The sequence below is a fragment of the Barbatula barbatula genome, assembly GCF_947034865.1.
Source record: "Barbatula barbatula genome assembly, chromosome: 22".
Classification (NCBI taxonomy): domain Eukaryota; kingdom Metazoa; phylum Chordata; class Actinopteri; order Cypriniformes; family Nemacheilidae; genus Barbatula; species Barbatula barbatula.
The window spans coordinates 15,767,449-15,781,061 of record NC_136785.1 but is presented as its reverse complement, the minus strand read 5'-3'; the positions used below and the strand labels follow the sequence as shown (position 1 = coordinate 15,781,061).

The 13,613-nt window shown below is 41.2% G+C and overlaps 1 protein-coding gene across 1 annotated transcript; it reads left to right on the top strand.

The window, feature by feature from the left end:
- The first annotated feature begins 2,648 nt into the window (after positions 1-2,648).
- Positions 2,649-13,124, top strand: fgfr4 (fibroblast growth factor receptor 4). The gene is made up of 20 exons (XM_079485906.1): positions 2,649-3,137; positions 4,069-4,234; positions 5,693-5,874; positions 5,957-6,095; positions 6,193-6,453; positions 6,543-6,632; positions 6,716-6,882; positions 6,997-7,120; positions 7,879-8,069; positions 8,242-8,380; positions 8,471-8,664; positions 8,770-8,915; positions 9,006-9,127; positions 9,215-9,325; positions 9,418-9,608; positions 10,202-10,324; positions 10,596-10,666; positions 10,899-11,036; positions 11,124-11,229; positions 11,354-13,124. The coding sequence occupies exons 2-20, from the start codon at positions 4,162-4,164 to the stop codon at positions 11,528-11,530; spliced, it is 2,745 nt and encodes a 914-aa protein (XP_079342032.1). The 5' UTR covers positions 2,649-3,137; positions 4,069-4,161; the 3' UTR covers positions 11,531-13,124.
- The last annotated feature ends 489 nt before the right edge of the window (positions 13,125-13,613 follow it).

Below are 13,613 nucleotides of genomic sequence, written 5' to 3'. Positions count from 1 at the left end.
ATCCCCAACAACCAGGCAGAATAGTTTTGCGTAAACATCAATACTGGCCACAATAACATCCTAGCAACATACACATGAGCTTCACCTCAAGCAAAAGTGAGGCTATATTCACTAGAGGGAAACTTAGTGAAGATGTGGTGAAGATGTTGAATTCCTAACATAGAGTGATGTCAAATTATTAATGGCTGAGGTCATTTGGTGTTATTCCCATCATCATGCTGCCCTCTTGGCTTTAAGTTTGCAGTCAGAAATCAAGATCTTACTTTCTTGTACAGCTTCCATTTATCATTTTGTCTTGCGCCAAAGAGTCAAATCTGTACAGTTTGCTTTGTGAGCAGAAAGAAGAGAAGACATAATTAAATATTATTTACTTTCTATATATATAAATTGAGTGCAAAACATTAAAATCATATGTGTACCTTATTAGCCTGGTCAGGCAAGGCTGTGGGTAGTAACGGCGCAACAGAGAAGCTCCAGATAATAGGCTTTAATGGGGCATTCACATTCAGCAGGCTACAACAAAGACCAGGCAGTGGGATTTGGGAGAGGGGCCGATTGTTGCTCCAGTGTGCATTAATTCCTGGCCATGGAGACGGATGGGAAAAACTGGCATTGTTGAGGGGAATGTCAGCAGTTTTGAGGAGGCCAGTTTAGAAAGAATAAGAGATAAATAGGCAGAATGAGAGAGAGACAGAGGAAGAGAAAAACATAACCCTTTACTACACACAAAGAGAAAAGAACCACTGTAATCGTACTGTTTATACGCACTGTAAAACTTTGCTGTAATTTTGCAGCAGGTTTGCCAGGAGCTTACTGTAGATTTAATGTACAAATTAGTTTTAAGCATAACTTGTGTAGTTTAAATCGTGTTCTTTCATAAAACAAGATTAAATGTCTTTGGTCAGTTTTCTTGTTATGTTAATGTATCGTCATTTAAGACGTTTAAAATATTTTTACAGAAAACAAGAGAAAAATGTTTAGGAAGAATGTCATATTTTTGCAGTGCTGTGCTAATGCCAGTCTCTTTTTGCTCGTTTTGAATCTCAAAAGTCAAAGTGTTTTCATTTTACAAAGTAATTGAAAACGGCACTCATTGGAAGGTATAGTATTTAAATCTACAATAAGTTACAGAAGTTTTACAGTGGGATGTGTTATAGAGAGAGTAGAATGTACAGTGCAAAATGAGATGGTGTTTCTCTCCTTTCTTTGTCCTCCCTAGCATTTTGGAGAAGAGCAGACACTTGCCACAAGTGTCTTTTTCTTTAAGAGTTGGAGGATGGCAGTGATGTTAAGCAGCATGCTTGTTCTTGACCATTTACTCTGTCACTAAAGGTCTTTGAATGAATATTTTGTTTATGTTGAAAGAACTGTTTTATAAAGTTTTTACAGACTTAAAAATATGTTTTGTCCGCTTAACAAGCGCTTGATTTCTATCAGTCACAAGTATTGTCTTCATGTGGATGTGTGTCAAATTAAATGTGTCAGACCGCTCCAGTGTGTGCGTGTGTGTGTGTGTGTGCGTGTGTGTGTGAGAGAGAGAGAGAGAGAGAGAGAGAGAGAGAGAGAGAGAGAGCTGACCGCGGGGCTCGTTATGCCAGAGACCGGTGATGAATGAGAGAATCAGGGATCATTTCAAACAAACTCTTCTCCTCAGATCCTCTCCTAAGTGCTTTAAGCTTCACTCTCTCCCCCTTATGCTCCGATTCATTCCGACACCTGCGCGGTCGCGGTGACGACAGTTTTTGTGGCCCTTGTATGAAATATGCGCTATTTGTAAATGCTTGTCAATGCACGAGAAACAAAAGTAAGTGTTGTTATTTTGAATAAACGTCTCTTAATTTGTTTCCCTTTGGTTTAAACGCGGACCAAAAGGGTCTCTAAAAGGTACTTTTTGGCATTACGGACTAATAAATCAATTACCCCGCATTGTGACGTCACCACTAAAAGGATTAGCGGAAAAGATGTAATGATGTAATTAGGGGAAGGCGTCCTTTACAGTCGTTGAATACAGAGCACGTGAACTTTTCAAAGGCGTTCTAGGGGCTCATTTGTTTTTCCTGCTTATTTACAATGCAATAAAATTTGGGTATCATTTAGAGTTATTTAGTCAGTCTATTTACTGTATTGATTCGTTGTGTTCAGAGCATGTCAATTATATAGCCTGTTATATATGCATGACGTCAGTCTTAAGAAACTTTAACAAAAACTTTTGTTTCTACATATAAATAGAGATGATTTATTCCTAATGAGATATAATTTTGCCATTTATTATACCTAAATAATTTCTAATAATAATAAATAAAATCAAAATCCATCTATCCATCTATCCATCTATCCATCTATCCATCTATCCATCTATCCATCTATCCATCTATCCATCTATCCATCTATCCATCTATCTATCTATCTATCTATCTATCGCTGGGGTCTGCCCTTGGGGATCTGTTTTTGTGGGTGGGGGTTTTGCAACCCCTCCACCCCCTCCTCCCCTGGTTTTAGCCCATTGTTGTGTGAACCTTCCCCTCAGTGTGCCGTTGTCTCCCACTGCCAGTGAGACGCTTGCTCAACCCCAGAGTGTAAGCAAGAGAGTTGCCAAACGCAGACTTTTTTGCCTCTACAGTTTTAAACGCGCATAAGCTGCGTGGAGCGAGTCATTCTGGAGGAGCGCACGGGACAGAGCACAACCCATCGAGAAATCCCATCTGCTCCACTGTCACATCATTGATGCGAACTGTTTTTCACAGCGCGTCTGCTGTTGCTCACGTCGGATGATTTCTAAGGCTGGGGATATTTTACACTTTGAGAAGAAACGGAGGCACGGTGTTATTTTCCCGTGTTAAAATCGTCAGTGGATTTATAGCGGTTCTGGACTCGTGTGCGCTATCAAAGGAAATCGGCGCTGGACTTTGTATCGGAAAGCGCAAGATCGAGACCTGCGCTTGTGATACAGATGACATTGGAGTAACTCAGACTTTTCTTAAAGTTGCTCAAGGGGATTTTAAAGGATAAATCATTCCGAGTGTAGGGAAAACTGCACACATGAGTGTCTCAAGGGTCACCCGGACTCAAGGGAAATAAGCTTGGTGGTGCCTTATCGAACCACTGACCGATTCCAGGTCAAAGGACACAAGAAACAGGTAAATATTTATTTGCATACAGTACAAAAAAGTCATTATTGCCGCATGCAAATCATTCAACATATGCTGGTAGCTTTAGTCCGTTTTTGTAGATTCAATAAGAACAAAAATAATGTCTGAGGATAGAATAAAGAAAGCACCCTCAATACGATTATAAATCTGACTTATATGCATTATTTAAACTGAACATGTCATTTGTTTTCTGAACATTTATTAAGTTTAGTACAAAACACCACGTTATAAATTATTCGCGCAATACCTGAATTAAAAACGATCTTATCCCAACCTATTAGGCGACTCGAGGTGTTTCTGACTCCGTTAAGAGTTACTAAATTACAATCATTAAGGCAACCAAGTGGTTTCACACTTGTAAATGGATTTATTTATCTTATCCAAACTCTCACTCTGGTGCGAAATTCTCGTATTTTTTTAGAGCGCATGTGGCTTCTCGTACCCAGAGAGCCTGACGTTTGCTCTTATTTACTTTTCACGCTGAGCAAAATAAACGTTTTTAAAGTGCAGCTGTAAGTAGATAAATAAAAAGGTAAAAATAAAGACAATCAAACAATTGCGTTTTCTTACAGGAATTGCGTACGCATTTGTAAATAGAAATGTCCAATTTATATCTTCGCTTTTTTGGACAGTCATTCTATAGTCATAGGTGTTCCGGACCAATTCGTGTGTTTATATAGAAACTAGCCATTAATAGCACGTTGTACAGGTTCCATTGATAAACAACTGTCCTTAATGACTGCGCATTCAGAGATATTCATGTTGTTCCGGGGAGGTGGACAATGTCCAACAATGACTTAGGTGTACAACAAGCCATTCATTTTCAAATGTGGGATGGCTGGGATGTACAATGCATTATGCATTTATGTAAACGTACATCTTTCACCATGAATTGTAAATCAGCTATTTTTCTTCTCAGGTTTGTGACTATCCTGGGGTTGCCAATGCCTGGAGTCAGCATTTGAAGCTGACCAGCTGTCTTCTGCTCACAGGCACACATTACTTCAGCAAGATGTTGAGCATCTTTAAGATTTTCCTTACCATCTGCTTCACGGAATCGGTGTTTGCAAGAAGTATAACGAAAGGTATGGATTGAAGTTTTTCACATAATTCAAACTCTCCAAGGGTCTACAGTCTTAACATTGATGATTTTCAATATGAGGATTTTGTTAGACACAGCCTCATGCATAAGTGCGCCGAAGTTGATTGTGAGTCCTGGGGAAGTCGAAGAGGATGTAATCGTTTAGAGTGTAAAAGAATCCCTGTATTTTCTTGAGCCATAAACAGTGCTACCTGATCCTGCCAAAGCCCTTAGGCTCGGAAGTGTAAATCTGTCTGGCCCAATGCCAGTACCATGGGATTGTGGGATGCTGGGGGTGGGATTGCTCCTTCTGATATTACACAAACACTGGGTTGTCTAGATTGTGTACCTGCCAAGTAGGCAGCTGATTATCTTCAGGAGCTATTTAGACACAGACCTGCCTTCCAATGTGAAAGGCCCCATACAAGGATTCGTCGTCTTGGAAGTATCAGTGATAAGTTTAATGTGGCACTACATTTACATGACTCTGTTTATGTTAATCTCAGTAAATATGCTTAACTGAAGCACATGGTGCACATTGGGGAAAGAAGACCTTGGTGAGGACCGGACAAAGTGTTCATTAAAAGCAACTTATTCTGAACATGTGTGAGCCACAACTGGTGATGAGAAGGTGACAAAGGTTGAAAAACCCTGTGGTGCATTCAAACAGTGCCCTGCTAAGTTCCTGCCAGAAGAAATTAAAATCACTGAGAACTGTAATACTTTAATAGTAAGAGCCACCCAGGCAAGTGTGATGCTAGTGGAAATGGAGAGCTAAAATAATAATCTGAGAGAGAAATATCAATTAAGTGCTGAAATCATTTGTAACATGGTGTACAACAAGGCATTGAAAGTTCTACAAGTAAGGGTTGTCCCTACTGAATATGCAAATGCCTCAAGATCTAGTATCAGCGTTTCTTTTCACCAAAAGTTTGCAAGTTCAACCATTCATCCTATTTTTAGTGAACGCATGTGTTTGTGTGTTTTGTTTAGCTTGTCCATTATTTTCATGCTGACCGTTCACACCCTCTCCGGGTTCAGATAGCGGCCAGGCCCTAGTTTTATTCAGTGAAGTTCATTAGTGTATTGGTGGAAGAATGTTATGCTCCAGTGCTGGAGGTGACATTGCTCGGTTGGAGGGGGGGGGGGTGTGGGGAGGTGGGTGCCTCACTCGAATGCTTATCGCTTTCACCTCTGGGCCACAAGGAACACTGCAGCGAAGTCAAAGCAAGGTCATTCTCCGCTGAGAATTGTGTTCATTTGCACTCTTTTGTTTGTTGATCCGTTTGGCTCATTTGCTTCAAAACAGTGATGATCTTTCCGAGAAAGGCTGCAGTTAGCAATTAGTGAAGTTCTGGGTAAATAGTTGTGTTTATTAAATGTGCAGAGTAACCCAAGAGTAATCCTATTGTCAAAAACTGACGTGATATACTGCAATGTCTACTTGTTTCTGTTTGGCCAGATATCAGAGTTTCCCGGCCAATTATCCTGCCTGGATTTCCAGAGAATGCCACTGTAATGGTTGGAGGACATGTGAAGTTGGTGTGTAAACTCCACCAGCCAGCCTCAACACGTCTCCAGTGGTTCAAGAAGGACAGCAATCGCCTAGGGCCTGACGGATCACCACGTCTCACTGTGCTTACGGTGAGAAAGTGATTTAAAGATTTGCTGTTATTGATATTTGTGTCTCCAGAAGACAAGGAGTAATGCTGTGTTTCCCCTACAGCCTCTTCTGGAAAACACCTCCAAAGTTAACATTCTTCCTTTAATGAATGTTTCTCCGGAAGATGCAGGAGAGTACGTATGCAAGGCGGAAAACTTGGTCGGACAAGCTTCTCGCTCTGCCTGGGTGGAAGTCTTATCAGGTAGATCTCCAACTACTGTATGTCAAAGTGCTATGACAGCTTCACTTTAGTGTATTGGTGGTACCATTCATAATGTTTTGTTTTTTTGTTCCAAAAGATACAGAAGAGCCAACTGAGGAAACATCAGAACATCTGCTTCTAGAGCTTGGAGATGCACTAAAACTCCGCTGTGACACAAGTCGCCCTGGAGCTGTACAGTGGTTCAAGGGTGGTGCACGGGTCCAACACACCGCTCGTATCCAAATAAGAGCAGCAGTCATGGAGATCGCAGATGTAACCTATGAAGATTCAGGAGTTTATGTGTGTGTTCTTCGTGGTACCAAAGAAGCCCTACGCAATTTCACCATCACAGTGACCGGTACGTTCTGCCACATAAAAATTATTTATAAATAACAGTAATTTTGAGGTTATATGTGATAGCTTGATTACCCATGTCCTCTTTTGCAGATGCTGTTGGGTCGGGAGATGATGATGAGGATAATGGTCTGGATGATGCTGATCCTGAAACAGAAAATGATCAGGTTTACATATCCAGAGGTTAGTGTTCATAATGCATCAAGGTTGGCAACTTCTTTTGCAGTCCAGAAAACCATTGGCTTAATTTCTTTCTTCTCTTTTAGCACCCTACTGGACTCACACTCAACGGATGGAGAAGAAGCTGTACGCTGTCCCAGCTGGTAACACTGTCAAATTCCGTTGCCCCACCACAGGAAACCCTCTCCCAACCATTCGCTGGCTAAAGAACGGCAGAGAGTTCAGAGGAGAGCACAGGATTGGAGGCATCAAGGTGAGAGATTTGTTTTGTCATTCATTCTTATGCATTTGTAGTGTAAAGACCAATTACTTAGAAGTGACTTAAAAATATCAGAAAATAATCGTATCCTCTTATCATTTATCATAGCTGCGACATCAGCACTGGAGCCTGGTCATGGAGAGCGTGGTTCCCTCAGACCGTGGGAATTATAGCTGCGTGGTGGAGAACAAATACGGGTCCATTGCTCACACCTACCTCCTGGACGTATTGGGTAAGTGAGCTACTGCTCTCATGCTCTAGACAGCCGACTGGCTCCACACGGAGCCATCACAGGCCTGCCATGCTCAGCATGTGTCAGGGCCAATAAGCATCAAATCAGTAAAATCCTGTTCAGGCTGCTCAGTGGCGTCACATAGCGAGACAGGCACCAATCACACCTCAGGGATGGCCACTGGGCTCACGGCCGCGACACAGGACACAGGCGCGGGGGTTCACCCGAGACTCTAGTTGTCTAAACAGATATTTAAGATCCACACTGGAATAGGCCAATAAATATCATCCCAGCAGGAGTGGGGCAGGGTGGGGGCTGGCATCGGCCTACGTGGTACATGCCTTTGGAGCTCTGTGGGCTGAGGCATCCAGACTGATTTTCTACCTGACCTGTGACAGACCTGTTTTTCAAGAGTCCGGCGTAAGGTCAACTGCTGAGTCCTAGCAGATGGGGGGAAGAAAGCCCATTGAGTTCAAAGCGTCCCAAAACACAGGCCTGGCTTTAGACATCTCTTAATAGAACCAATTAGTCAGGATTGGTCAGCTTTGAAAGTGCCGCTTGGGTATCCCCATGCTAATGAACAAAATATCACATTTACCCCTGTAGTTATCGCATTTCCACCAATGTAAATTGCCATAAAAGCCGAAGTCTTACAACAAGACATATCTAGTTATAGTTATAGTTTTTGAATTACATGTATGAATTTGACTTTGTCAATATGGCTAATGTATTAAACAGCCTTTCTTGTCTTTTTTCAGAACGTTCTCCACATAGGCCCATTCTGCAAGCTGGTCTACCAAAGAACATTACTGCAGTAGTGGGTGCAGATGTCCAGTTCCTTTGTAAAGTCTACAGTGATGCCCAACCTCACATCCAGTGGTTGAAGCACATTGAGATGAATGGCAGCCGGTACGGACCAGATGGCATTCCATATGTCAAGATAGTGAAGGTATTATTATTGTCTTTCTTTAGTTTTTAGTGCAGGACGCTCTGTTCATGTATTTAGAATGAGGATACATTTTAGTGCACTTAGAGTTTATATTTCATCAGGAGTTGTGTTACCTTAGAATCAAACCAACTGAGCAAATATACATTAAATATATGTTTTTCTAACTTCTCAGACAGGAAGCTTGAACATGTCTGAAGTTGAAGTCTTATATCTTACCAACATCACAATGGAGGATGCTGGAGAATACACATGCTTGGCTGGAAACTCTATTGGCTACTCCCATCAGTCTGCTTGGCTTACTGTCCTCTCAGGTAAGTTTGCATAGACAAACAAATCATAAGTTATTGCTTGAATCACCTTAATCAATATTCTGGTTATTTACAATTTTGTCTAATCCACAGAGGAAGAGGTGACCAAGGAGATTGACCTTTTGGAAGCTAAGTACACTGATATAATCATCTATGCCTCTGGATTCCTGGCACTGGTGATGGCCATTGTCATCGTGGTCCTCTGCCGCATGCAGGTTCATCCTAGTCGGGAGCCTTTCGATACTCTTCCCGTGCAGAAGCTCTCCAAATTTCCTTTACGCAGACAGGTAAGACAACACCCCTTGATCGAACCTTATGCCAATTTCCTGAATACACAACGTTCAGTGGTGCATTCCAGATCTTGATTCTGTATGTCTTGGACCTTGTTGCAGTATTCATTGGAGTCCAATTCTTCTGGAAAGTCAAGTGCCTCGCTGATGAGGGTAGCTCGTCTTTCCTCCAGTTGTTCTCCAATGTTGGCTGGAGTTATGGAGTTTGAACTGCCTTATGATCCTGACTGGGAGTTTCCAAGAGAGAAGTACGTAATAGCAGCAAGCAAAGTCTGAAGATATGTTTTTTTAGCACAATATTTATACTGTGCTAAACTATTAAAATTTTCTCCTTACAGTTTGACGTTGGGCAAACCACTTGGTGAGGGCTGCTTTGGTCAGGTGGTGAGAGCAGACGCTTATGGGATAAACAAAGAGAATTCAGATCAAGCGAATACAGTAGCTGTTAAAATGCTCAAAGGTAAGTTTGAGCATATGTTCAAAATCATATTCTATTCAAAATCATAATCTTAACCGTAAAAATATGACTTGGTAATGTTCAAAACAGATGATGCAACCGACAAAGACCTTGCTGACCTTATCTCTGAAATGGAGCTAATGAAGGTGATGGACAAACATAAGAACATTATAAACCTTCTTGGCGTCTGCACACAAGATGGTAAGTCATCCACAGTGCCATCTCACAGCTGTGCTGAGATTTAGTTAATCTGCCTCCCAAAATTAATTTCAATTAAAATATTTTTGATTCAGGTCCCCTCTATGTACTGGTTGAATATGCATCTAAGGGTAGCCTACGAGAATATCTTCGGGCCCGTCGGCCTCCTGGCATGGACTACACCTTTGATGTGACCAAGGTTCCTGAAGAGCAGCTCACCTTCAAAGACTTGGTTTCCTGCGCCTACCAAGTAGCAAGAGGCATGGAATACCTTGCATCCAAAAGAGTAAGTTGCTTGCAGGGATAGGACCCTACCCCCTCATCTTATCAACACATCCCTTTGTCTGATACATGATGCCGAGCATTCCTCGGTGGAGTGGCAGTGTGTTGTGTTTACCGCTGTGGTCATCCGGCCTCTTTGGTCTTTGTCCTTTTTAGCACTGCCATAAATCTGTTAGCAAGCAGGCGCTCAGACCCGCCTGTGTACAGGATCGCATTACTAGCTTTTTGTGGCCTGCTAAGAATGTAGTCGTCTGAAACCCCTCCATTAAGGGCCGCAAACTAGGGGCCTTTTCGTCCTATTTTTCAATCCTCAAATACCACTTCTATTTAAAATAAATACCAAAATAAACTTAATGACATGCATTTAGCAAGCAGCCCTGTGTTGTCTTTCCTATGAAATCCGAGTCTATTTCAAGTTAGGCTTGTTTAAAACATCTGCAAAAATTGCTTGCTACATGTTGACCAAAGTCCTCATATAGAAAACAGTTTGAGGTCACATCTGGATTGCGGTTACAAAATATGATTTTTTTTATTTGTGCTAACACGGAAACGTTGTAAATGCAATTTCAACTAAACAACAATCTTTTTTTCCCACAGTGCATTCACAGAGATCTAGCGGCAAGAAACGTTCTAGTGACAGAAGACAATGTCATGAAAATTGCAGATTTTGGTTTGGCGAGAGGAGTCCACCAAATTGACTACTACAAAAAGACCACCAATGTGAGTATCAAAGCTTAAAAGCATTTATAAAGGCAAACATGGCTACATGCCTCACATGTTGTCACTGTTTGATGCATTAATTCTAAAGACAGATGTTTTATGCGTCCGTGCTGATTGGCAGACGGCTTAATAAGGGATAATTGGAGAAAGGGGGGCGGGGATAAGCAACAGAGTGGGCGGTTGTATTTTTGAGGCTCAAAAGCGAATTCTTAGGCTCAGCCTGTGTGGCAGCTAACTGTTCTGCTAACTGTCCTGTTGTGTTCAATTTCAGGGCCGTTTGCCAGTGAAATGGATGGCACCAGAAGCCTTATTTGACAGAGTCTACACACACCAGAGCGACGTGTAAGTCTGGCTTTTCATTGCAGCTATGCCAAACATTCAGCCGAGCACGGATGGAATGACAGATTACTCAGAATGCTCATTTTGGTATAGTTTAATCCTAATGCTGGTGGATGTTTGTAATGACTTAAATTCCAATCACTAAAAGCAGCCTTAGCTAAAGGATAGAATTAGCCTAGTTCAAGCGGATTATCCTAAACGGTGCGCTGACATTGTTGATCCCTTGTCTCTGCAGTTGGTCTTTTGGAGTTCTCATGTGGGAGATTTTCACGTTGGGGGGATCACCGTACCCTGGAATACCAGTAGAGGAACTTTTTAAGCTGCTGAAGGAAGGCCATCGAATGGACAAACCTTCCAACTGCACCCATGAGCTGTAAGCATCAGTTTGTTTACCAAGACAACTTCTGGAACCTACTAAATGTTAAAGATTACTTACAATTTGTTCAAATTTCTTCTACAGCTACATGAAGATGAGAGAATGCTGGCACGCGGTACCGACACAAAGGCCGACATTCAAACAGCTGGTGGAGGAGCTCGATAGAGTGCTGGTGTCCATTTCAGATGAGGTAACGTCCTTTGCATTACATTACATTACTTTTATCCAATGCATTCAAGTTTCACATTTGATCAGTTGTGCATTTCCTGAGAATCAAGCACAATTTTAATACATTTGTATTTTTGTATTTGCAGTACCTGGACCTATCCACCCCTTTCGAACAGTATTCACCATCTTGTGAAGATACTTCCAGCTCTTGCTCCTCAGACAACGATTCAGTATTTACCCATGATGCTTTGTCAACCGACCCATGCCTCCTCGAGTACCATGACGCGTGCTCTCGGATCGACCTGAAGCCTGCGATCCGATAGTCTTTTTTGACACAAACTCGCGGGCAAAGGATGACATTATAACAAACACTTGCATAAAAAGCGGTACAAGGATTTTTGCTTGTGTTGCTCTGCCTAAGAACATTACAAGAATGCTTGGCACTATGAAACTTGGCGATTGATAACTTCATCAGATTTCCACTGCAGAAACAGGACTGAGTCCGGTCATCAAGCTGTTAAACCTTTCTCTTCAGTGGGCGCTGCTGCATGTAAAAAGTTACATGCGAGTGGCACATAGGAGCAACAGATTTTTTTAAAGAGAACATTTATTTTGATATTAAAAGTGGATAGCATTGATAAATATAAATCTTTCTCTATATAAGATTATTCTACAATTGTTTTATTTAAAAAACTGTCTTAAATCTCAGGATCTCGCATGTAAAAAATTGCTGTAGTGGCAGCAAAGTGCCTGACTTTTCGCATTTCCTGTGAATATCTTAAAGTATTTTATGTACATATCCTTACAGAAGACAATTACTTTTTATAAATTATTTTAAATGATATAAAGTGAAGGTGTTACATAGGTGAAGAAATTATGTTAATCTCTTTTCAATCCACCCCTGAACAATTTATCGACACGTTCACAATAGCTGTTTTTCGCTGATCATCATACACCAAACCTCCCAGCATTCAACGTTCTGTTGTTCGCTTCATTTCATGCCTTGCCGTTCATTGCAACCCTCTACCCCATTCAAACAGAGACATCGGGGTCCAGCAGTGCGTCCATTGTCAGTACTGTACCCAAGAAAAGGACTTAACTGATTGTGAAATGCCTTGTTATTGATTGATTTCAAATGCTGAATCCTCCATTGTTCAACACAGTAACCTTTTAACCATCCCAGTGTGTTTGCGAGGTCCGGGCACAGGCCAAGGTGGACAATGGTCTCAAGCAGCTGTGATGTGTGTGACTGCTGGCTGGGGTGTTTGGGGGTCTTTCTGAGTCTGTGTGCAAATGAGAAAGCCCCTTATTATGCTAATGGCTCCAGCTGCTCATCTTTATCCGGCACTATCTTTTAATATACAAATGCTAATGCTGGCCTTTCTAAACAGATTCAGCCATGTCCTTTGGGGAATGCAAAGCCTCATCCCACAAGCTGATAAGAATCCAATAGCTTTTTTCAAGTTAATTTACCCGATACTTTGCATTCTTAGCCAGGGACGCTTCTAGAAATCCCTCCGGGCGCATTCTGGAGACAAATGGTGCGCATTTAAATGGAGTATGCCAGCTGATTTCACTGATTGGAACACGGCTGAAATTGTTAGATTAGTTAGAGACTCGAGATTTATTTCCAGAGCTCAAAATCTCCTTTTTAGGCAGCTACACCAATATTTGACCTCCAGATAAGAAGCAAACTCTTGTAGGCAGTGCGTGACCTCACATGGCCCCTCTACATCTAAAAGCATATTGTGTGTGCACCAATGACAAAAGAATTATAAACCACACAACATTCCATTTGTTTATTCTCCAATGTAACAATCTAATGATGTTATTATAAATTTCCCCTCAAGAGAATTATTTTAGAAATATCTAATTTATTTGTTTATTGTTTGTTTTATATTAAATAAAGTATAATTTAAAATACTGAGTCGTGTTTTTGTGCCTTGCTTCTATTAATATGTGAATGTCACACCAACAATCACTCATATTTGACTCAACCATTATTTGAAATAACCCGGCAACAACATTTGTTTAGCGTAAAGAATGTTTTCATAAAATATTTTAGATCACACATTTATTTAATTGACCGTTAATTATTTAATGAAGATATCAGCTCTTTTCTTTTCACATAATACGCACAATTGAAATCAGCTTGTCTCTTGTCAGCAATGTTCACACCAAATGATTGGATTTGTTTGTATTTCATTTGAAACAGACTGTTAAGACTCACACTTTAATGCCATCCTCTAAACCCTAAATGCCTGTCTAGACATATATCTGCCATGTGTAGCAAATCATTATCAGTAGACGAGAAGAACTATGATTTGAGTCTAATGTGTTTGTGTCTCTGTGGAGACAGTCTCGCCCAGCTGGTGTTGCATAGATAAGAGTTTGTCCATCATGGAC

Excerpts from the sequence above, each read along its gene's own strand:
- fgfr4 (XM_079485906.1), top strand. The coding sequence starts at position 4,162 with ATGTTGAGCATCTTTAAGATTTTCCTTACCATCTGCTTCACGGAATCG. Across the intron at positions 6,096-6,192 it reads CTGGGTGGAAGTCTTATCAG|ATACAGAAGAGCCAACTGAG; the intron begins GTAGATCTCCAA and ends TTGTTCCAAAAG. Across the intron at positions 6,633-6,715 it reads TCAGGTTTACATATCCAGAG|CACCCTACTGGACTCACACT; the intron begins GTTAGTGTTCAT and ends CTTCTCTTTTAG.